Source organism: Rhodofomes roseus (genome assembly GCF_022264815.1).
Source record: "Rhodofomes roseus strain CIRM-BRFM 1785 chromosome Unknown C8Q71scaffold_3, whole genome shotgun sequence".
Classification (NCBI taxonomy): Eukaryota; Fungi; Basidiomycota; class Agaricomycetes; order Polyporales; family Fomitopsidaceae; genus Rhodofomes; species Rhodofomes roseus.
Window position 1 is genome coordinate 1514148 of NW_025952959.1, and position 23598 is coordinate 1537745.

Below are 23598 nucleotides of genomic sequence, written 5' to 3' on the forward strand. Positions count from 1 at the left end.
TCGCTCTCTGCCCACGATAGCGCTCTCTACTGCTCCCAGCACGCCAGTGGTGCGCAAACGATGCGTCTACGATGGCTGCAAGTATGTCGCGACTGGGTCCGACCAGAAGGCCCTCACCAAGGCCATGGGATCGCATGTCTATCAATGTCATGCATCGCTGACGACGATATGGTACGGAGGTGAGTATCTCGGTCCGAGGGCGGGCGATGCGCTATGCTACGCGTCATGCGAGGAGATGGTCGTACGATGGGATGGTCTCCTGCGGCATGAGTTCCGGTTATGATACAGCTAGGGGGTCAGAGATACGGAACGTACAGGGAGGCTGCTGTCTTGACTCCCATCTTCGTTGAACACGTTGTGCTGGACGACAAACGCAACATGATGAGTCCCTCGGGGTGCCATCGGAGGCAGACCACGTCGTTGTCATCCTATGTCATTGCTAAGGCCTCACGTTGAGGCTGGCACCAAATTTGGCCGACGCGCGCGCCCCGTTACCTCTTTCGCCGTGCAGTTGCTCGCTCATATCTCTGACACTACTACCTTCTACCACCAGCAAAGCAAATAACAATCGAACGTGACGTCAAGACCAACGAGATGCGTTGTCCTTGCGGATACTCCAACGTTAACTCGGTAGTTGTGCGGAAGCATGCAGCGAATGTGCACAAAAACAGCGAGTTCAAGATGGCCGTACTAGCGAAAGGGCCCAGCGCCTCGTCATCGCGCACCCGCTCGGCCTCTCCTTCATCCATTGAGACATCCTCGCCAGCCCGATCCGTTTCTCCCATACAGAATTCGGACTCCCCGCCGTCGATGTATACCTCCAGCGGAAAGACCAAGGGACACAAGTCTGTCCCCCGCCGGGAACAGATTCTTGCTAGCGGAAACCCACAGCGGACGTCTCTGGGTATGGCGGAGCAGCGACTGCTCAAGCCCGTAGCATCGCGGACGACTGCCATGCACCAGCTGTCCGTCTCGGCGCCGAAGCTACTCACAGATGCAACTCGGCTAGACAAGCAGTCCCGAAGCCATCAGTCCCACACTAAATCTGTCCCTATCTACAGAAAATCTGCGACTACGAAGCCCACTGTGGCCCCTCGCACGACGCACTCAGACATGGCATCGACAGGAAGCAAACGATCCGGTTCTCCTTCGCCCTTAGGCATCGCCTCGGCGCCCAAGGCCAGAAAGGTCTCTCATGCGTCCGACGCCGCCTCCTCCTCTCGCACTCCCGTACCCGACGCTCTCCCTGGTTCCGACTCCGACTCCGTCGCGACAGCCGAGCTACTCGCCGCATTCGCACCGAGGCGTCCCACGCAATGCAAAACGTGCCAACGGGCCCTCGAGCCGCAGGACGGCTGGTACAAGAACTGCCTACAATGTAGGGAGAAGTCGCGCGAGTACCAGCGCAGGTACCTACAGGGGCGCAAGGAGCGCAAGGAGTCACGCTTGTCCCTCCTTGACACTGCCCCGGGCACATCGACGTCAGCGGGCGCAAGCGCCTCACGCCAGAAAGCACGCGCGTCATCGCCGGAGCACGACGCGATGGAAGTGGACTTACCCATGCCCGTGCCCATACCTCAGCCTAAGCCCAAGCCCAGGCCTCGCAGACTCCCGCCGGCCGCGCTCACCCGCCGCGTATGGGACGAGGTGCCCGAGTTCCAGACGGAGGACGACTTCTTCGAGGCGATAGAGAGGAGCGTGAGCGCGTGGCGCGAGTCCATGGATGGCTCCGGGGTGCGCTTCGAGTTCGGGGGCGGGTACGCGGTCGTGGCGGGCGGGAAGGAGGCGGAGGCGGCTGCTACCCGGAAGGTTTATGGGAAGCTCGTCTTGAGAGGTGTCCCGTGAGTGTCGTTTTCGAGTACACTTGGGCGGTTCGTCGCATCGCGCGCGTATGGTCGCTGACGGTTGTTCCTGTACAGGATGTCGAGGCACTCGTGCTTCACACGTCCGACATCCGGCGGGCCCGCGCCGGCGGACGGCTCGTACCACGTCTACAACAGCTTGTCGACGGTGTACCACTGTACGTGCCGGGACTCGCAGGACACGGAGGGCCCGAGCTATCACAAGTCCAGCGCGAAGGAAAACGTGTGCCGCGGGAGGGTGAAGATCATCGTGGAGACGACGAACGAGATGAACGACTTTGGTGCGTTTGGGATTAATGTCGTAGTGGAGACGTGGCACGCGTTGTAATTTAGCCCTAGGTGATCGCTAGGGTGAACCCGCCGACTAAGTTGACTATACTTGTCAGAATTGCTTGCTTATCGGCAGGCGGGGGTGCTTCAGCATTGATTCAACATCCATCAGGAGATGGCCTGTCAGTTACCAGGCTCAGTGCTCTAGCGGCACAACGTCCCGCCGAAGAGACTGAATATGAGTCCGAAAACATTGTGCCTCTGCATGTTTGGAGATACGATATGCGTGAGTGATACACCGATCACTTATGGCACTCACTTCACGACGGCAGGTTAATGGTCAGTCTGCTGCGCAGTGCAATCCGCGTTGTGCTCGGAGCTCTCTAGTCGTATACTTATGTCAGATGGGATGTTCGCAACTCAACATGCTCGCGACAAGCTATAGCGTTGTCCCGTCGCCTACGCGACTTGTGAACACCGGTGACCGGGCGGCCAAGGGTTTTCTCGCAAGAGCTGACCTGATTGTACTGACTGTGAGACGTGTTACGTTCTGTCGACCGGCAACGGCATCCCGCTACGGATTTATTGTGGTACAATAACGATAGTTTCAAGGCAACTCATGCTCGGCGCTGTTCCTGTAAGTAAGTACCGCGACTCAGGCTGTCGACGTGTCGACGTTTAATTGAGTTCTTGAGATCTGAGATCCGAGAGAGCGCGCGCTTACAAAATGTTCAGACGCCGGTCATACTTATATATAAAAGGTGATAACCCAGACTGACGCTCCTTAACGTCGTGCCATAGTCAATCGCAAGTTTCGTGGTGTTTTATCGTAGGTATTCTGCCGTTACGCATTGTGTACCGCTGGCTGACGACTAAGCTATTTCCGCACTCTAGCACGAACGAATACAGAAATCCCAGGAGGCAGTATTTACTAATGCCAACCCACGAGGCAAGCATGATGCCTACGGTGCGAATCGAGCATGTCAAGTATCTTATGTCATAGTGTACTGACTGTCTGTCCACGTCCCTAGTCAGGAGGCCCGAACAATGGCGGGCAAACCGAGTCTCCGCAACACGGCATAACACGACCCTCACCTGTAATTGCTGGTGCATGCGGCACACGACCCACCCCCGAGCTGGCTGTTTATCCGCTATATCCATCGGATACTTCCAGCTACAAGTATCGGCACCTTGTTCTTGGCTGGGATATGACTTCACGAGACTTCATACAACAATTAACGCCGCGGGTTGACGAACTGTCCCATCCAGACTGGCTCAACACAACTCCATTTACTATCCGCTTGATACGCGTACTGAAGAGGTGTGGCTACGACATGACGTGCATCGCGATCTCATCGTGTATCCGGGACGACTATCATGGATCCCTGGATAACACTGTGGACCCAGGCACTATACCTTGCTTCGAAGTCATCACCATTGCGACCACGTGCCACCCCCGTGCTTTGTCCGACTATTTTTACGATCACAGGCTGACCCGTGAGCAGTACAACAAGCTTGTTACCCTGATGGGTTCGCCACCAAGGTGGTATAGGGACTGGTTTACGAAGAAGGACCGATATGAGTTGGAGTTTGTGGGTATTTGATCGTGCCATTCGTTGGTCATTCATGTATCTGAGACACTGTCCTTCGTACTGAATAACATGCAAATCTCGACGAAATGTTACTGTCATTATTGGTCTCAAATTTCCCGGAACGCTTTCGTCCTTGCGTTGACATGCGAGCAACATACGAGTCACTGAATGACTATTGATCTGGTGGATAGCTACGTGCAAGACCGACGGTGGTCCTACTTACGGGATACGTACCACTCCAACCTGGATTGACCCTAGTACTCGCTGCGCCGACGACATCAGCGGCCGGCGATGGTTACACAAACATCTCCTCCTCCTCGTCGTCGTCGTCGTCGTTGTCGTTATCGTCATCGAACAAGTCTTGTTTGATAGAGCAAGAGCGCTCCGTGACGCTGACAGACAACTTGACTACTCGCCGCATGATGGTCCCGTAGTTGATGTGAAACTGCATCCAGGCCATCGTTGATAGTTCAGCTTGTGCTAGTAGGCTTGAAACAGAACCAGGCTCAGACCTCAACGGGCATCCAACTTGTAAGTGTAAGGCTTCATGGAATTCGTCACGTGGGGTACAAGACAAGGCGGAGGTACCTGGTACAGTACAATACGGTCCTCCGATCATGGTTAGAACACTGAAGGAATTGGTTTCATTGCGTAGAAGATGTCAAACTGCAACACTGCGCCAGGGGTGGCATCCCATTCCTCCTCCAAAGAATCAAGCGATGTATCCCATTCACCCTCTGTGGTCACGAATCCGAGCCCGCCTGCTTTGAGTACCGGTGTCTTCATCCCTCTGAAAACGCCCATGAAGTTGTTGCGCGCATCGACGCCCACAGGGCCTGCCCATTTTCCGAGCGGGATGTTTGCGGTCTCCACCGTGACATTCACGAATCCAGCTTCCCGCAACATATCAGGGATGTGAGCGGCGCAGTGAAGCAGCAGACCCTTGGCTTGGAAAAGTGTTTGCACCAGTGAGACGTGTTTCGCCGTTACCGCTCCGCCACGAACACCGTCTGCCTCCCCCAGCTGCACCCAGCCACCCGGTACAAGCACACGGAATATTTCTGCGATGGCTTGTTTCCATTCGGAGGGTTTCAGAGCTGCCATTAACAGTCTCTGGTGCACGAGGGCGAACATGTTATCCCAGTCCTCCGGAAGGTTTGTGACCGTTCCCTCGCAAAATTCGACGTGCCCTCGTCCGGTGACGCGGCTGTCATCAGACGGAAAAAGACGACATTCGATGTCGAGGCCATATAATTTAGCGGTCGGAGGTACGGCGCCGAGTACGTCTATCAGCCACGACCCTGAAACATACAACGACTCAATATTCCTCTACATTCGCGTTCAATATGGACAATGGTGTCTGCACTCACCAGATCCAGTTCCGCTATCTAGAATGCGGTCTGAGGCAGCAATTGTGATAGGAGGGAGGATAATGCGATTATTGAACGCCTGCTTCAGCAAGCTGTGCTGTAGGTTCAGCCTGCGTGCAAAGGCAATATTCTACGTCAGAATCCGCCCTCAACACCGATGGTCGCACGTACCTTTCCCTTTCATGAGCATCAGAGGGAAGAAGGTAGTTGGCTCCAGGGAAAGCCTGGTATGTTCTCTCGGCATGCTCGATTGGCGGCGCCGCCTCTTGCGTATGCATAGTCAAAGGCGTCGTGTCCTGGAATGGGGAGTTCGAAGGTAATGGAGGGCCTGCACCAGGCCATGAGAATTAAGTACCCCTGGGTGGGCTCGTCGTCGACGAGTCCAGTGCAGACCTTTACGTGGTCCAGGGGATAAGTAACCTCCTAGGAGGCGAAACCAACTGCACTATAACGACATCTGGTGGACACCAGACTAGAGGTCGCGGGCTGGAAAGTTTTTTCCGCAACAGTCGTTGTACTGGCCCGACCATCGGCTATGACAATAGCCTGATGCCCCAACCCCGTATATATGACCTCCACCTCCCGTCGAGGAGTGGTAGCTAAAGACAAGCTAGAGGTCCTTAAGAATTGTATTATCCTGTAGAATGCCGAGGTCACATAACACTAGCCCTTCGGCGACCATATGTAGGCCCTCTGCCCCTCTTAAAACCCAACAGAAACCCCGTATACTGCTCTAACCAGCCGAAGCAGTCATCATGTGTGCCCCTCGCTGGGTATCTTCTAGCCGTCGTCGACACCGAGCCTGACGACGCCGATGGCAACTACATAAAAAAAAAAAAAAAAAAAAAAAAACACACTACAAACGCACCTCACACGCTGCCTCCCCTCCCACGAAACCCGTACCCCGCGACTCAAGCTACCAGCTGACCAAAGAGGACTACCATGACCGCTACATCCCCCTAGAGTGTGCTAGCTAAAAACCCCCGCTCACCGCCGTCAAACACCGAGCCTGACAATGATGACGGACCCCCCTTAGAAACGCACCTGAGTTCTTCTCCTCCACTCTCGACCCAGAATCCCGCACCCACTCCCAAAAACCACCGTGAAAGACATAACTATACACACAAAAGTGTGAGCTGAAGACCGGACACGATGAGCTCACACAGCTACTAAGGCTATGCAGACGTCTTCAAGCCCACCCGACCCGGCCCGGCTGCGAGCGCCTAGAAGTCCGGCACGCATAACCGCCAAGTAACCGACCAAAACACGTGTACTGCAACGATCACGCGCACATCAAACGCGTCCCATAAAGCCAAATGATAACTGTAAAACCACGCTGACGGCTGCCCCGTCCACAAAAGCCCAAGCATACCAATATGTTCCATCTATGCCACACTACGCTCAGCCCAAGCATACCAATATGTCCCCTCATGCTCTATGACTCTATGCCCTAGGACATCCTACAAACGCCCGTATGACATGTCACGTTCCTACAAGTTATGGCCTATATAATCTGGGTAGGCCCCCATGAAATAAACGCTCGTACCTTACCTGATGTTCTTCGCATTCTCATCTGGAAAATCACTTCGCATCCCTGCCCAATCACCCATAGTACAAGCATACCACGATGGGCAGCATATAACTCGGCCTGGAACGTCGTCGTCAACCGTCTTCGCTGCTGAACCGCAGAAATCCCGAATACGCACCTCGTACCAGCCCGCTTATTCCATCGAGGTCGACATCCTCGTCGAACCCCAGCCAGAGCGCGATGAAGATGGACGGCGAGAGACGTGGATAGTTAAGAGCCAGCCTAGCAGGCAGCTGGCCAGAGGCCACGTGATAACCCTCCACACCGGCAGTCACGTGATAGAGACCGGACGAGTCTCCAAAGCCGTGACCCTCATGCGTCACTGGGTCACGTTCCGGCTCACCGGGAGCAAGGACGGCTTACAAATCAAAGTACCGATCCCATGGGCCCGCCTCTGCGACCTAGACGGATATACACACACACTCGTCTACCATACGCTCCCACTCCTCCCAGAACCACACCTCGCATTCCGTAACAAACCAGACTTCCAAAATCCCGGCTCTAACCCATACGAGTTCGATATCACCCCTAGCGCTATCAGGCGCCTGCGCGCACGCATGGCGAAGAACCCTAGAACAAAGGAGCTCATAGAGTCTAGGCCTGGAGAAAGCGAAGAAGGTGGAGAAGTGACGACGCACGAAGCGGACACCTTGTAATGCGATCCACAGTAGATAGGCTAGCAGCGTGTTATATCCGACACGCTGGACCGATCCCAAGAAGATCATAGAACTCTAAATTGAAGGCTGAGACGACGCACATTGCCGAACCAATAGCTAGCCATCCACCACCGGCCCAAACGACCTTCTCATTACAAATACACGCCACCAAGCCGATCATACCAAATCTAGCGCCCAATACCTTCTACGGCAGTAAGGTGCCCCAGAGAAGCGCCCTTATCCTTCTCAAGCGAAGAGCTTTCGCGCCTACGACACGCCACCGCTGCCTCACCCCCAACCTCCTCAACTTGTATCGGCCCACACCAACAGCTCAGCTACTTGTAAACCTGACTACTCCTATACCTCGAACAAACGCATAACCCGGACCACGTCGAGCGCAATAAAGAAAAACGCACGGCGAACTCGTCTTCAAATTAACGCCACGACCAGAATACCGGGATGTCATCGCGGTATTTGCTACACGCAAAAATGACATATGCTACGGCGCAAACAGCAGCTCCTCCAACCCTGATGGAGCTGAAGACATAATGACATAGAGAGCCACCAAATTAGCCCCTTTATGCACCGACAGTACGTCTCATCGCACGGCCTCGCCAAACTCAGGATTGGAAGGAGCGATCGCGCGCTGCAATGATGGGCAGCCTGGCGATAAGATTCCGAAAACAGTACGCCCGTTACCTCTACCTTGTCTCATTCTCCCGCTGCGTCAGCCCACACGTCTGGAAAATTTTAAAATTCGAGACTCCTCTCGTCGGCATACACGCGCTACATGACACTGCCCACCACTCTCTACGCAGCTGACTAGCCGGAGCCTACGCGAAGCAAATAACACGACAACTCAATTTGAATAAGTCTCTCGACCAATCAAAACGCATCGCCAGTGCGCCTTAAATAACAAAGTTACTTCGAAGAAACGGCATCACTCTTGTGACCTTTCCTCAGTCTCTGCTCGTTACTCGCTTACTCGCTTCCCGCTACTATCTGCTCATCTTCCAACTCGACCTGCTCGTCTCTCTGAAAACCAGTATGACCCAAGCTCCCGCATCGACCCCGCCCCTCGGCCGCGACGGCCGCACACTGACCTCGAACGAAAGCCCGACAACCGTTAGAGCGATGACCTCGTCGTCGCAGTCGCCGAGGCTCTCCCCTGGCCTATCCTATGCATCCGCGGTCGCTGGGTCTCCCACCCAGGCAAAAGCCAATGGCAACCACACAGTCCCAACTGGCCCTGCGTCGCCATCGCCTCCCGCCCCCGTAGCTACTGAAACCAATGTCCGCGGCCGGGGTAGGCACTATGCTCCCATATGCCAGCTCATCCCACTAACTTAACGAATAGACGTCCGCCCTGCCACTGAGTCAGTCGACCAGCAGACAGGATGGACTGTCGTGTCGCATAAAAAAGGGAAGGCCAAGGCCACCGCCGGCCGTCTTGGGACCAACACACAACGTCCCAGCGTAATACACCGCACCGTGCTCGAGGACCAGCCCATGGAGACCGATGAATCGGGCAGCGCATCCCGCAAGCGCCGCCGCGTAGAGGAAGACCTCGGTAACGAGGACTCCCCTTCTATCCAAACGCGTAAGCAGAACGTACGCGCGCAGACGTCCACCCCCGCTGCCTCCCCTCTCCCCGCGTCCAACTCGGGCCCCTCTGAACCCTCGCTACGTACAAACAACCATGCGCACACGAACGAACCATCTACCTCCCAGAGCCGCGATTCGAATGCCGACAGCACGTCCGACCTCAACTTTACAGTCATCCCTGATTCGGACGTTGTCGAGGCGCTCCTGGCCCCCCCAAGCAACGAGTCTCCTCAGACCCCGCGCCGCGACTCTACGTCAGGGCGCCGTCACAGCGGACTCAGGATGCGGGCATCCATCGACACCTCTGACGACGATGACGACCTCTCCTACCTAGGCGACATCCTCCTGCTTTTCCCGCTTCCTCCCTCCTCGCTCCCGTCCAGCACGCCGCGCACGCCCGTCTCCCGTCGGACTCAACGTCCTGCGACCCCATTTGCGCCTCCTCGCGGTCACCACTGGTCAGAGGTCGGCAACAACAGCATCAACGGTGATGGCCCCACGCGGCTGTCGCTGCAAACGCCCTCGATTCCTGAAGTTGAGATGGACGACGCCACCAGACTCCCTGATACTCCTGTCCCTACATCCTCCTCTCACACTCGTCGCCGTATCCGTCGTCTCCTCCTTCGCCGAGAGCGTCGAGAACATCGCTCTGCCCCCGCCCCTAGCCCTTCCCCAAGCTTGAGCAGTGACGACCCTGACGACGCTCAGGCCCCCTTCGACGTCGATGCCCTCGACCCCGACTTCATTGTCCCTCCCTCCGGCTCCTGGCGCCAGGTGCAAGGCGACAGCACTGTCTGGAGGGGACGCGGCATGGCCGCTGGACAACGCGAATCCTGGAACGCCCTCGACGCCGCGGAGGCCGTCCTAGCCGTCCAGATCCCCCTCCACGGCACTGAAGAACCCGGGGTCAGTACACGAATAGAAATTATGCTAGACGTCTTCCGACGCACGTTGCTGATCCCCGGAACGTTCATCCTCCCAGCTTACTCGATCGCCGGCTTTCATGGGATGAATACGGAGCCGTTCTGGTACCTCGCGCGAGGAATTCCTCTATCAAAGATCATGGCTCTTGTTAATATTGGTTGGCTTAACTCATCCCCTGTAACCCTCCACTTCGACTTCTGGCGCGATACAAATCCCCATCTTTGTGCATCAGGAAAAACCGTGCCTACATAAGGTCTCATCAGAGGTCATTTACAAGACATCTTAGGAACGTATAGGACACAAAAGACATAAAATGCTACATAAGACCAAAACATGGCACTTAAGACAAGTCCCCGTCTTATTGTGTCTTTGATATTATGCATAAGAGCACTAATGTACGCAATAAAGACATCTTGTGTCTTATTCAGTCTTAATTGTGTTGTCATTTTGGTCTTTAGTTGCCCTTATTTCACCTACAATATGTACTTCAGTGGGCGTGCTGAAGTACAGTTATGTACAGAATTAAGTCTGCTGATGTCCACTTATGCACATGTACCAGATCACATCATAAATATTAGCAGTGCGGGTTGTTGTACAACATATACAGACACATAACTACTGGTATAGCACGATCAACAGATAGGCATAGACTCGAGGTCAGACGGCGCCGGGATGACGACCACGGCTGAGACAGGCAAATAGTAGTAGAGGGGGAGTGGGATACGTAGCAGGCACGCACGTCTGATGTGTAGTAGTACAGAGGATGATAGATATAGTAGCTGCAGGATTGTCGTATGAGTAAGTGTAGATAGAGGTGGTATGGGCATAGAAACACTTGCCTTGGAAATGGGCCGATTCTACTGCTCCTGCCACGCGAAACAGACAAAGTTGATGACGTTCACGGCCTTGATGCGACAGGACAACTACGACATCTTGGTGATGTACCTCTCGCAGTGAGATACAAAGAAACCACTGGACACTGACTGACTTACCACTCATTGCCGAGTTCATCGACCTCACGCTCGCTGCTGGAAGTTTGCTCCTGGGCCTTCTTCGCGCCGGACTTCGATCGCGACGGACGTGACGGTCCACTCTCTGCGTTCGCTGCATCCTTCGATGATCCAGCTGCAGTCTTGGACGCCGCAGGAGTCTTTGCCTTGCTGCCTGATGCCACGGCTGGCAAGGTGACGTTCAGCTGGTCGAGGTCGATAGCCGCACCGCCCACACGTTCCCCATCTTCTTCCTCCTCCTGGTTCTCCTCCACAGCGTCCATATCACCATCCTCATCCCCTTGCATCTTCGACCTACGTCCCTAGTGAGCAAACCAAGCCATATTGATTGCGAGAAGTTACCTTATATACGACCAGATTAGTGACTGCGTCTCCTGAAGGTACGGCTTGTTATTCATGTACTCCAGTGCACTCATCAGGCTGTCCCATCTTGAATTGCGCCCAACATTTAGTATAGATACCACAAGGTAAGCTGACTTACTTCTTGGCGTAGACCGAGTTCGCAAATTTCAGGTTCACTTCGTTGTCTTCTTCCACCTGCGCGGCGACGTCAGCCAATGCTCCCTCTATCTACACAAGTGCAATGACGTCAGTTGGTTTTGTGCGTGGATTGGAATAGGGCTTACGGCGGTGCACACTAGTGCGATGAGGTTCAGAGGCACCTTCTTGAAGTCTACCATCGCCGCCTTGATGCACGCACCCTCACGTTTGGCGGGCCCCCAGTACAGGTAGATCAGCTCTTGGATTGCCGGGTGCCTGAAAGGTAGCAAGCGGTTGTACTTGCTCATGATGTAATTCATGATCAGTGCTTCCTTCCGTAGTATAGCTAAGGCATTGTACTCACACTCTTCTCCACGGACGAGCCCTGTTCCTTCCCAAGGTTGTGTTCTATCTCCCCGAAGATGAAACGAGGAAGCAAAGCCGTTCGATCGCCCATCTTCACGCTGACCTTGCCGATCAGCCACAACGCAATTGGCCTCCTGTCATCAAGAGAGTATAGGTGAGGGCTCAGGTCGTAAGCCTTCTGGATCACCTGGGACGCCTTCCCCTTGAGCTCGTTTCGAGTTTGAGATAACGCGCGCACGATCTCCGCTATATCAGCTCATGCCAACGCATCAGAAGATCTGTTTGCTTACCAGTTTGTGCATGTCCTGCCTATGACGCTCTCTCTGGCTGTTGTCCTTGCCCTTCCGATCCTGCAACATCCTCCAGGAATCCCGCACCTTCTTGTCGCCTTTCTCATATGCATCTTGAACGCTCGCCTTGATGAGATCATCCACGCTGGGCAGCCGCTTGGAGACGACTGACGGCTCCTTCGTCCAGGCGGACTTCAGAGCGGTGCGGAGGCGCAGCGCATCTTGTGCTGCATGGAAAAGTGGAACAAGCCATGTTGGCAAGTCTGACACCCTGAGGCGCGCGCCCTTGGCCCCACCGGTGCGATACGCCTTGGGACGAGCACCCTTGCCCTTGCGCCTGGAGTCAGACAAGACCTGTAAAGTGTGAGAGATGTCTGCATCATTCAATATGATTGCAGAGATGATTGACACTGACGATCATCCCATCGTCGTCGCTCTGTCCCTCTTCTGCGTGGTCTGTCTCCTCTTCATCCTCCTCATCTCTGTCGTCTTCATACGCCTCTCCTTCCTCTTGATCATCATCCGTGCTGCTGTCGGCCTGATCTGAGTCATCGGATGGTTTGTCATGTGGGCGTGCAGCCGTGCGCTTGGCCTTGTCAGAATTCTTGCGACTATCGTCGCTGGCGGCCGGGGATTTGCTACGCTCGTCATCCGAGTTGTTGTTGGCGCGATTCTTACCCTTGTCCTGCTTCTTCGTGAACGTCACTATGAGTCATGTCACCAAGAGCAAATTACGGAACAGGGTGCGAACCCTTGCAGCCGCATCTGTCGCTCGTGAGGGGGTGTTGACCGACTTGCTCGGAGGAGCCCGAGCGTCCTGTTCTTTTCGTCCGCCGCCTAGCAGGTGGTCATAGTTTGATGTATGCACGATGGCCAAAGGACTTACCCAATGTTCGTGCCAGGTCCTCCTCGTCCGCGTCTAGCGTAGGCGCAGGTTCTGCATGTTGGCCGTACTTCCGCTTTGGCATAGCTAGAGCAGCGTGGTGTTGTGAGTTTCATGTGCCAATGTATATGAATCACATACGCCGTGGCTTCTTGGGCTGCTCGCCCTCGCTGTCAGCCGTCTGGTCTTGCATCACCACGTCAGCTACCTTGTTGCCTTGCGCCGTGTCATTGGCAGGCTCGTCCTCCTCCTGTGCGTTGTCGTTGCGCGAGCGCGACTTCTTCTTCTGGGGCCTTACGTCCTCTTCATCGTGCGATGCTTCATCTTCCTCCATCATCTTTGATTTTCTCTTGCGTATCTCTGACACGCACAGCAAAGTGAAGTTGATTAGTGTGTGTTGGAGTAGACAAGGGCACGTACTATCCGTTCGTTCCTCCTTCTCCCTCTGCTTCTCCTGAGCTTTCTGACTTTTCTTCTTAGCTGCGGCGGACGATGTTGCAGCCGCCTTTACCACTTTCTGCTTGTCCTTAGTACCCTTCGAGGCTGTGCTTCGCTGGCCTGCAGGATTCTCTGCTTGTTTCGAGGCAGCTGATCGGGTCATACGTCTGTCCATTTGGGTTGTACGATTTGACCAGGGCGATAGAGTTAAGGCGAGATGATACTCACCGCGAAATGAAACGGAGACCACTCGAGATAATCGAGGGTTCGATTACACACGGTTCAATATGTACCGCCGAGGTAAGCGCCAAATCCGATGAATATATAATATGTCATTCTAAGAGCGTACAAGACATGTGCCACGTCAAACAAAATGTACGTTGTGAGACCATCCATTCCGTTCCTTCAACCACTTAGCCATCTCTCGGTCCGTGTTGAGTACAATAGAACTTCTCTTTCCCTTGTAGTGTAGGTTGAAGTGCGTCAGATCACAGGAAGGGAATAAAATGAAGTCGCCGTTCCATAGAGGTACAATGAGTCCGGGCTCGTAGAGAACGAGTTCACCGCCTTCAAAGTCACCGATGGCAAGGACAAGGCAAATACCGTCGTCCTTGCCGTCTCTGTGTGCTGCCGTGGTGACATTCATATTGACGACCAATCCTAGGAAAGGAGAGGCGAGCGGTCGGTTGTTTCCAGGCAACACCCTGACGTAGGCTTCAAGGTGGTCGTATACATCTGGTGCAATCTCTTGAATCTGAAAGTGCCGGGTACATCTCAGCATTACTAACTCCTTAATGGTTAAGCAACTCACCTTTAAATCCAACCAGTCGAACAGAGGGGCCAGAATTTGTTTCATGGACTGGTAGATCGATTGGTTGGTCGAGTTCGTCATATCCTTGGATGGGTACGGTATGAACTGGTGGTAGTTAGTCTTGAGACCGCCGGTTCTCTTGAGGTTGCTAGGTGGTACGTCATCTGGTGAGCCCTCTCCCTGTATATGAGTGAGTTAGCTGCTTTCCCAGTCCAAAGGCAATGCACTGACCGTCGTACAATGGCGATTATACCATGTGAAGTGCAGCACTTTGAAGACGTGGCTGCCGCCACTCTGCGCTGTGTCCAATGTCTGTATGACATCCGGTTCGAGGCAGGCGGCCAGGCGTCCAAGAAGGTCGGTTCGTAGGCTCTCTGGCATCGACGTGCATATGGTCGCAAGAATGGTGGAGCTTTGAGATTGTACTGTTAGAACATCCCTAAGTGCTTGTGAGAAGCCATTCACAGAGTGAAGTAGCGGTGTATCTCACTTGACGAGGTCGCGTTTGATCTTCACATAGCCGTTCTGAGTGGGACGAACACCGTCCACATAAATCGATTTCAACTAGCATACATGAGTCAGAAACGATGGGCACAGGAGTACGTCACTCACCAATGATTCCAGTTCCTCGAGAGTTGCTGGTTCGGTGGCCTTGCTAGCTAGTTCGCGTTGGTTCTGCGTCCAACGTGCGTTTTTATCTCTGTTTCTGGGTGGCGAGAATCGTTTGTTGTGCTCATGGTCGGGATCGAAGCTGGATATTATGGTAGATATTGAGGAGCTTGGAACCATGCTCGCACCGCATGTCATGTTCACTGAATATAGGTTGACTGGCGGGGTGATCGTGGAAGGGCCTGGAACCGCGCTTGTAAGGTTGAGAGGCTGCGTAGGCATTGAACAGCGGGGAGAGGCTGATCGACCTGTAGGGCTGAGACTCGCCAACCGAGACAATGGTGTCAACGGGGACAACGCCATAAGTGAGTCATTGCCTAGGTTTGTAGCTGCGACTGAAGAGTCGAATGCAACCCATGCATCTTTGTCTCGAGGTATGCCAGCAAAGGAACTGTCCGGTATTTGCTCTCAATTGTAAAAAACACACAGATACTAAGAATCTACACTCACTTTTGTGGGAGACGGGTGAACAAAGAATCCGTGGCTGCCAAATCGTTGCAGGGGCAATGAGGATGGATGCCCAGTGCGAGCAGAATATCTTCAGCAAAGAGGTCGCCGAACTTCATGGGACAGTGATCTTTCAGGTAAACTACGATTGGCACTATGGTCTGTCGGACCAGCCGTCCAAGGGGCGTTTCTGCGCTTGAACGTTAATATGCCACAGGTTAGTCAGTGAACAACTGACCGGCATTGGAGCGCCTCAGTATGTGTGCAACATCGGAAGCCAATGTACCGTCAGCCTCGACAAATGGCACTCTGAGGGTCGTGAACCCCATCCAGAGAAGCATGTAGATTGATCCTGTGCAATTGTCCGTCTCAACGCCGACAACATATGACGCGCATAGACGCACCGCCCTCTGCTAGCTTCGCAAGCTTACTTCCTATTTTATACCACTTCTGCAGCGTGCGTTCGCTGGGTCCCTTTGGTAGCTTCGAGAGATGCTCTCGCCACAGGGCAGCGATGTTCACGTCCGACCAGCCTGACATACTGAACTTCCAATAATCAATGGTTCTTACGTTTTAAAGATGAGCGAATCTTGCTTACCTTGCGCATTTGAAGGCCAAGCGTAGGTACAATACCATAGTGTGGAACTCGATAACGTTTCTTCTGTCGTCTATCTGGTTACATCTGTTCACCAGATCGACCAGCGTATCACTGCGTCCAGCAAGCGACATGGCGCCAGGAGATGACCAGAGGGCTGAATAGTAACGTAGAGCATCGTCCCTCACGTCATAGGCTGCCAGTGTATACAGAAAGTTCTCCATTGTTGTGCTCGTCCCTTGGTGTGGTTGCGCCATCATCTCCCAGGCGGCATGCGGCTGACTGCGACTTGCAATGTATTGAGTCCCGCTTCTGGGACAAGGCCGCGGAGGTTGAGGATCATGCCCGCCTTGTTGCTCTTTACCACCGCCAGGGTACGGTGCGTTGGCCAGCTTCCGCCGCTGTCGTGATGCTTTTTGTGCACGAACTGGCCCAGTCGCACTCAGGCTGTTGGGACGCTCCCTGTCATTGGAATTACTGCCATTGTGAGGCAACGAGGGTGTCGATCCTGCTAATCAAGTGGTTGAATGGTCAGCTTTTGTACAAGAGGTAGGTATGTAATACTTTCACCTGTACTAGGTTGTGTAGAGTCCGACGGTTGCATGGACACATAGTCCTCGGCGCACCGCCCCGTAGACTGGTCTGAAGCGTCTTCATTGTTGTGCTTCAGTCTCCCCAGTAAAGCTGTCAACGTTGGGCTGAGTGTATCAGCTTGTGAGAGGTATGTTTCCAGTTCCAAAACCTCAGCATTGCTCAAGTACACCATGTTTGAGGATGAGTAGTGACAGTTCTCCTGTCACGGTCGTCCAATGTTCCAGAGCGTTAAAACTAGACATCATTAATTTACTGACCTATAGATTTCTCATACGGTACCGGTCGTGGAACAATCTCCTCAAACTGTTGGCTGTTGCGATGTACAGCACCCCCAAGGGAATATAATGCATTTCTGATTATACGTGATACAATAATACTAATATGACTATGTGCGTTCGATGAAGGCCCAAGTGGACGTCATGAGGAGCTTCATGAGGTTGCTACGCACCGGATGAAAGGCCAAAACCAGAAAGGTTTGGCCTGCTTGACATGCGGAAAGCCGGGTCTTCACCGTCAGTCACTGGGCTGGCGGGGTGTGCTCGCGCTCGCTCCCTTTGCCACCACGGTCGAAGATGCCCTGAGCGATCATGATGAGAGGCTGGTAGGGATAGCTACGTACCGGATAGCAGGCCGAAACCAGAAAGTTTCGGCCTTGTTGAAGGACGGGGGCGAAGTCTTCCCATCGGTCGCTGGGCGGGCGCCTCTTGAAGACCGGCGTGCTCGCGCTCGCTCCCTTTGCCACCACGGTCGAAGATGCCCTGAGCGATCATGATGAGAGGCTGGTAGGGATAGCTACGTACCGGATAGCAGGCCGAAACTAGAAAGTTTCGGCCTTGTTGAAGGACGGGGGCGAAGTCTTCCCATCGGTCGCTGGGCGGGCGCCTCTTGAAGACCGGCGTGCTCGCGCTCGCTCCCTTTGCCACCACGGTCGAAGATGCCCTGAGCGATCATGATGAGAGGCTGGTAGGGATAGCTACGTACCGGATAGCAGGCCGAAACTAGAAAGTTTCGGCCTTGTTGAAGGACGGGGGCGAAGTCTTCCCATCGGTCGCTGGGCGGGCGCCTCTTGAAGACCGGCGTGCTCGCGCTCGCTCCCTTTGCCACCACGGTCGAAGATGCCCTGAGCGATCATGATGAGAGGCTGGTAGGGATAGCTATGTACTGGATAGCAGGCCGAACCTAGAAAGATGAGCACGTTGCTGCAGAGAGTTGAGAAAATTGCTGAGCTGAAAGCTTCACGTTACGAGTCAGTCACGTGACTGCCACTGAACGTATGTTCTATAACCACTCAACATGCTACAACAATACAACGATGTCATATTACGATGTCCAACTACTAAGACAAGGTAGGCGCGAGCAAAAGTCCAGAGCGTATACAGCGCGAGCGAGAATTGAGAGCGTAGACAGCGCGGACAAGTATCGTGAGCGTAGACAGCGCGGACAAGTATCGTGAGCGAACAAACACAGCAACAACACGAATCAGGACTGACAACACGAGGGCAGGACAAGAAGAGGATACGCTATTGTACAACGAGCAATGGCTCATGATAGATAAAGGCGTCAACCTGATAGGGGAAGAGTATGATCAGACGACCCGGGTGACCCACTGACACGGCGACGAGACGATGAACGGACGATGAGTATGAAGTCGGTAGAGACTCACATCTCAATCGACGGCATGCGGGCCAGCACTCGGGCCAGCGCGACGTTCGCCGTCAGAGGCGGCGTCCGAGGTACCCCGCTTGCGCTTCCTCCTTTGGAAGCTTAGCTCCCAGATGTTCTCAAGCGGTAGGTTCGTCCTTTCGTCCTTGTCGTCCACGTCCGGCTCATGGGTGCTCTGCTTGATGCGCCACTGGGCGGTGAGCTTGGAGCTGGCCTTTACCGCGTGGAGCATGTCCTCCAAGTCTGTCGTGAGGTCGATGCCTTGAGCAGACCTGGATACATTCTCCCAGTATTTGCGAATCTCGTCACATGCGGCGTCATAAGTGAACGTATTGGCGATGTCAGAGATTGCACTGTGGCGTTCAAGAAGGTCCTCCTGAGTCGGAAGATGGTCAAAGCGTTCGACCACCTTCTCCCAGAACTTGTTCGTGAAGATCTGAACATAGACATCGAGCTGGCTCTGGTACCCGAGTGCAACTTTCTTGAGGAAATCGTCACGACGGTCCTTGTGGACGCCTTCATACTTGTCAAGGATAGCCTAATCGTTCTGTCAGCTAGGCAGTGATGCCGATGATGCCTGAACGTACCGTTCCAAGACCTGCCTCCAGGTACTTGTGAATCTGGGCCCTGCTTTTCACCAGCGCAGTGAACTTCGCAACCTCGTCGTCGTCGAGTACATTGACATGGATCCAATAGGCCCGCGTAGCAGCATGCCAGACATACGATTGTCCGTTGACCTCGCAGACCCACGGTCCAGCCCCCGGTATGAGGTGCTCCGAGTAGGCGCAACCGCCTACGGTGAGCTTTGACTCGACATCTTCCTGCAACCTGGCAAACATGGCGTCGTCTGACCGCACATCTCCCATTTTGCACTCCAAGGCGTCCTTGTATTTTTGCGTGTCGGACTTGTGCTTCTTACTACCGCCAGGGAATGTGTAGGATTTGGCGAGGGTGTCGAACGTCTCGCGCACCGCGATGACATTGATGACGCGCAGGTTCTTCAGAGGTGTTTTTTTGCCGCTTCGCAGCGCGGTGGCTCGGTCGTCGATAAAATTCAGGGCCTACCTTAGCATCAGCGGTGGATGAACGTTTGGTCAACTGTAAGGCGTACCTTGGTGAACCCTCCCTCATGGATGGGGCGATCGCCCTGTGGTTGAGTCTCAGGCGAGTAATCAAGCTGCGAGACCATGATCTCGTCGAGGCTTGTGATGTCGCGGGTGGAGGTCGTGGTCAGTTCCACCACAACGTCGGGAAACTTCTCCGCAAGATGTCCTTTCCTCCCCTTCTCTTCGGCGTAGATGGGTGTGGTATCTACGGCAAAATCCAGCAGTGGTTTCATGACCACCTGCACACTTTTCGGGGAAGTGTTGACAATCTTGAGCACCTGCTTGAGGTGCGCCTTGCGAAGTTGAACCATCTCCTGATGATTGGGACTGGGTCTGAAAACCATGAGGACTTGAGTGTCGCTGCTGTACTCCCACCTGCGCCAATCTGATTAGAAACGGAGATTCGAGCTGATTAGAAAGATAACTTACTGAAGATAACTGAATGGGAATTTGTCGAAGAACTCGCAGAGCTCCTGCCACTCACGTGGGCTGAAGTCCTTGACGGTCTGTGCACACTCTGTCAGAAACAAGACGCTTCGCAGCACGACAGGTGGCTCGCCTTTGAGTAATACGGGTCAAGGCGTAGGAGCACTGCGTCTAGATCTTCGCCAAAGATCTTATGCACGACGTCGGGGAACAGAGCTTTCGGGTAGATTGGTGTGGGTTGGTACGTTGGTGGTTCTGCCTTCTTGGGGGCAGTTTGGGCTATCGTCCTGGATGTTGGCTGAGGGTGCTTGACACAGACTGTTGCGTACGCACCTGGCTGAGTGTTGGTAGGTTGGACAGTCTTGGACCGGGGACGAAAATTTGATTTGGGACCTAATACTTGCATATGTGAGTTGGTTATGACCTCAAATCCCATCGTCTAATGAGCTCACCGTTCTCAGCGGCCTTGCGGTTGCGGTCACCGCGCGAGTTGAGTTGGAGCTGAGAGAATCTCTGAGCTCCCCCGTCCCTCGAGTCGACCTCGTTGTCTCTGAACGGCTTGGAGTCCAAGAGGGGGCTAGCCCGAGGGCCGGGGGATCGAGAGGGGGGGGATCGAACGGCAAGGCGGGAAGTGGTGGTAGGCATGGTGGATGTGAGAAGTCCTCTCGTAAGTTAGGAGAAGACCGGAGGGATGAACAAGGATAGACGGGCGCAAGACGAGCAATCGGAGCACCACATAAAGGGACGGGTGTGACGGGCCCAGGTTGCCACCAGCCACCTGCACTGCCGACGGCTTCAATTAAGCCCTCCACGCGCTTCACGCCCCTTCGCCAGCCGTTCTATCCCGCTCTATCTCTCATCGTGCGGTCGTACGCAAGAGTTCTCGGTCCCGTTGCGCTAATTTCGCCTTAGCTTGTCGACGCCCGAATGGGTTGCGCTCCTTCAACGCCCCTCAGACTCGGGGGCCCACAACGCTGTCCCTGCCGACACTGAGTCGCTCGTCCGGCGAGAGCGTGTGGCGTGGGAGCGAGCCGCCTCGCGGAGGCGGCTCGCTCCCACGCCACCGGATGCGCCGCCGAACCTTCTAGGAAAAAGAGCAGGAGACAAAGTACTCACCTTAGACTCTAGAGTACCGTGGCGCTCTACAACAGATAGAGGGCTGAAACCTGTAAGATGGTGAGAGCAAATAACAAGGAACCCGGGCACAAAGGTACGTACCAACTACCAACTACCAACTACCAACTGAACTATGTTGATGGAGTGTGAAGGTAGGAGGCAAGCCGGGACGTAGGCCTACGCGCCCATAAGTAGCGCCGGGTAGCGCTGAAGAGACGTAAGCACCGCTGAAGTGACAGTGCGCTGACAACTATGAATGTTGCAGGTTTCCTACGACTTTTGTGTACTGGATAGTAAGCTTTATCGCTCTTCCGTCTGCAAAGGCAGCTACTCACATATTCTGGCAGCAGAAGATGACCAGACCCAAGTTGGCCGGACTCGGGAAGAAGCGCACCCTGCAGCAAATTATGGATGTGACATGTGGGGCATGTCATAAAACCTTCAAGACGGTGCAAGGCCTAGCAGCACACCAGAGCACAAGCCGTAAATGTGCCTGGTACAAGAAAGGCAAACTGAAGGAAGTGTTTGCGTTCCGAAGGCAAGGGCATGAGGTCCCAGACCTAGAAGACATGGAGGATAACGTTCAGATTGAGAACAAACCGTCGGTGATCTGTCCCAATATTACTGGGATTCAGGACTCACTGGTCCAATTTGATAGCCCAATACGCAACTCTGAACAGGCCGAGGCGAGCGGCTCAGATGTGGACGTAGAAGATGCAGAATTAGAAGCTGAATATCACCAGCGTGGAGGAGATGGAAACACCGACCAAGATGGGGACTCGGAGCAGTCTGATGACGAGGACGATCTATCGTCACTCTACGATTTCATTGAAGTGTGCCCACCTCTGGGATCCAACAGCGGGGGAGGAGGCGAGGCAGGTCCGTCTAGGCCATCAGCATCCACAGGTACAAGACGTACGGCATTGGCACTTGACGATGACAACGACGACGAACGGGTGGAGGAAGAGAATGAAGAGGCTGCCAAGATTCTACGAGTGGATAAAGCGGTGCGCAGGAGGTGGCGACAGGCCAGAGAAAGTCGGACGCATGTCGGTGAGTAGCACAGTTGCTCGTCTCCTCTTCAGATAGTCTGACAAGCCTTCCAAGGCGAAGCTGAAGACGATACTAAGAACCCTTGGGACCCGTTTGATACAGAGATGGACTGGCGGTTTGCAAACTGGGCCATCGAAGAAGGAATTAAGTTGAGCTCGCTTGACCGAGCGTTGGACATACCAAACGTGAGAGCGCAGCGCAGTATTTATTGACACTAACTCTCTGTATTAACGTTTGTTAGTTCAAGGAGCGTCTGGGACTGACATACCACAACACGCGTGCGCTGCTACAGCGCGTTGACTCCCTACCTGAGCGAGCCGAATGGAAGGAGCGTTGGCTCTCGTTCAAGGACCGCCCAAACGAGAAGCATCTGCTTCAATATCGTGACATCATACAGGCGATACTCACATTGTTGGGGAATCCGGAACACGCGGAACGAATTGTATACCGACCTCGACGTATTTTCTCAGATGGCTCACGTACTCGAAGAATTTACAACGAGATGTGGACAGGGAAGTGGTGGCATGCCGTCCAGGTAAGTACAGATTCAGTGCGATGTACTACGCGGGTTTCTCACTGTGCGTTGACCTTCACAGAGTCTTTTACCTATCGGCTCTGCGGTCGCGCCAGTTATCATAGCGACGGACAAAACGCAGCTGACCCAGTTTTCTGGTGGCAAGTCCGCCTACCCGGTCTATATGACGCTTGGCAACATACCTAGGGATCTTCGTCGCAAACCCTCGGAACACGCCTGTATCCTTATAGGCTATCTCTCCACCGACAAGGTGAGCGGAGAGGGCATCACCCAGCGCAAACAACGCGCCCTCGTCCAACAGTTATTCCACGCTTCCGTCAGCACCATACTGGAGCCCTTGATAGAAGCGGGCAAGCATGGAATCGAAGTGACCGCAGCTGACGGTTCAGTCCGCCGCGTTCATCCCGTCCTTGCCGCCTACGTCGCGGACTACCCGGAGCAGTGTCTGGTGACCTGCTCCAAGTACGGCACTTGTCCCAAGTGCCAGGTGCCAGAAGCCGGCCTTGAAGATCCTCAGGCAGGGATGCCTCGCAACTCGCTGTGGACGCTAGATGTCCTACGTCGCGCAGCCAAGAATAGCGGGGGAAAGGTCGGCTCCAATGCTTTTGAGAAGGCATGTCAGGAGCTGAACGTCTCTGGTTATGTCGTACGCCCCTTCTGGCGCGATCTTCCCTACACCGACATTCACTCATGCATCACGCCGGATGTTCTCCACCAGCTCTACCAGGGCGTCTTCAAACATATCATCGAATGGACCTCGGAACTCGTTGACGAACGCGAACTTGACGCACGCATTCGCTCTCTCCCTCCAGCTTTCGGTACCCGCCATTTCAAGAACGGAATATCATCGTTGTCGCAGGTCTCCGGCACCGAGCGCAAGCACATTGCAAGAATTCTCCTCGCGTGTTTGGTAGGCAAGGTCCCCAAGAAGGCGATCCTTGCCTTTCGCTCAATCCTGGACTTCATTTACCTTGCACAGTACACTACGCACGACGACACGACACTCAGTTACATGGACGACGCTCTCAAGACCTTTCACAAGAACAAAAGCGTTCTGGTCGACCTCGGAGTACGCGAACATCTCAATATACCCAAATTCCATTCTCTACTACACTACGTCGACTCAATCCGCCTTCTCGGGACCACGGACAACTACAACACCGAGGCGTTTGAACGCCTGCACATCGACTTTGCGAAGAGCGCGTGGAGAGCGTCCAACCATCGCGAGGCTCGCCCCCAAATGGTGCGCT

The 23598-nt window shown here is 54.2% G+C and overlaps 6 protein-coding genes across 6 annotated transcripts; 3 read left to right on the forward strand and 3 right to left on the reverse strand.

Moving 5' to 3' along the window:
- Positions 1-681: 681 nt before the first annotated feature.
- On the forward strand, positions 682-2190 carry C8Q71DRAFT_854219 (uncharacterized protein; the record flags this gene model as incomplete). The annotated part of the gene is made up of 2 exons (XM_047927018.1): positions 682-1841; positions 1920-2190. 2 exons carry the CDS (start codon positions 682-684, stop codon positions 2188-2190), a joined length of 1431 nt encoding a protein of 476 aa, XP_047783163.1.
- Positions 2191-4345: 2155 nt separating this feature from the next.
- C8Q71DRAFT_794677 (S-adenosyl-L-methionine-dependent methyltransferase) lies at positions 4346-5372 on the reverse strand (the record flags this gene model as incomplete). Its single annotated transcript, XM_047925555.1, has 3 exons — positions 4346-5025; positions 5095-5224; positions 5262-5372. 3 exons carry the CDS (start codon positions 5370-5372, stop codon positions 4346-4348), a joined length of 921 nt encoding a protein of 306 aa, XP_047783164.1.
- Positions 5373-6648: 1276 nt separating this feature from the next.
- On the forward strand, positions 6649-7338 carry C8Q71DRAFT_720936 (uncharacterized protein; the record flags this gene model as incomplete). Its single annotated transcript, XM_047921390.1, has 1 exon — positions 6649-7338. The coding sequence occupies one exon, from the start codon at positions 6649-6651 to the stop codon at positions 7336-7338; it is 690 nt and encodes a 229-aa protein (XP_047783165.1).
- A 1047-nt stretch (positions 7339-8385) lies between these two features.
- C8Q71DRAFT_720937 (uncharacterized protein) lies at positions 8386-10119 on the forward strand (the record flags this gene model as incomplete). Its single annotated transcript, XM_047921391.1, has 2 exons — positions 8386-8644; positions 8696-10119. The coding sequence occupies 2 exons, from the start codon at positions 8386-8388 to the stop codon at positions 10117-10119; spliced, it is 1683 nt and encodes a 560-aa protein (XP_047783166.1).
- Positions 10120-13797: 3678 nt separating this feature from the next.
- Positions 13798-14475, reverse strand: C8Q71DRAFT_682661 (uncharacterized protein; the record flags this gene model as incomplete). Its single annotated transcript, XM_047919772.1, has 3 exons — positions 13798-14048; positions 14106-14325; positions 14377-14475. Coding segments are annotated over 3 exons (570 nt in total), but the record flags the coding sequence as incomplete, so codon positions are not given.
- Positions 14476-18116: 3641 nt separating this feature from the next.
- On the reverse strand, positions 18117-20289 carry C8Q71DRAFT_854225 (uncharacterized protein; the record flags this gene model as incomplete). The annotated part of the gene is made up of 7 exons (XM_047927019.1): positions 18117-18650; positions 18700-19173; positions 19224-19593; positions 19648-19724; positions 19811-19923; positions 19978-20037; positions 20097-20289. The coding sequence occupies 7 exons, from the start codon at positions 20287-20289 to the stop codon at positions 18117-18119; spliced, it is 1821 nt and encodes a 606-aa protein (XP_047783168.1).
- Between the last annotated feature and the right edge of the window lie 3309 nt (positions 20290-23598).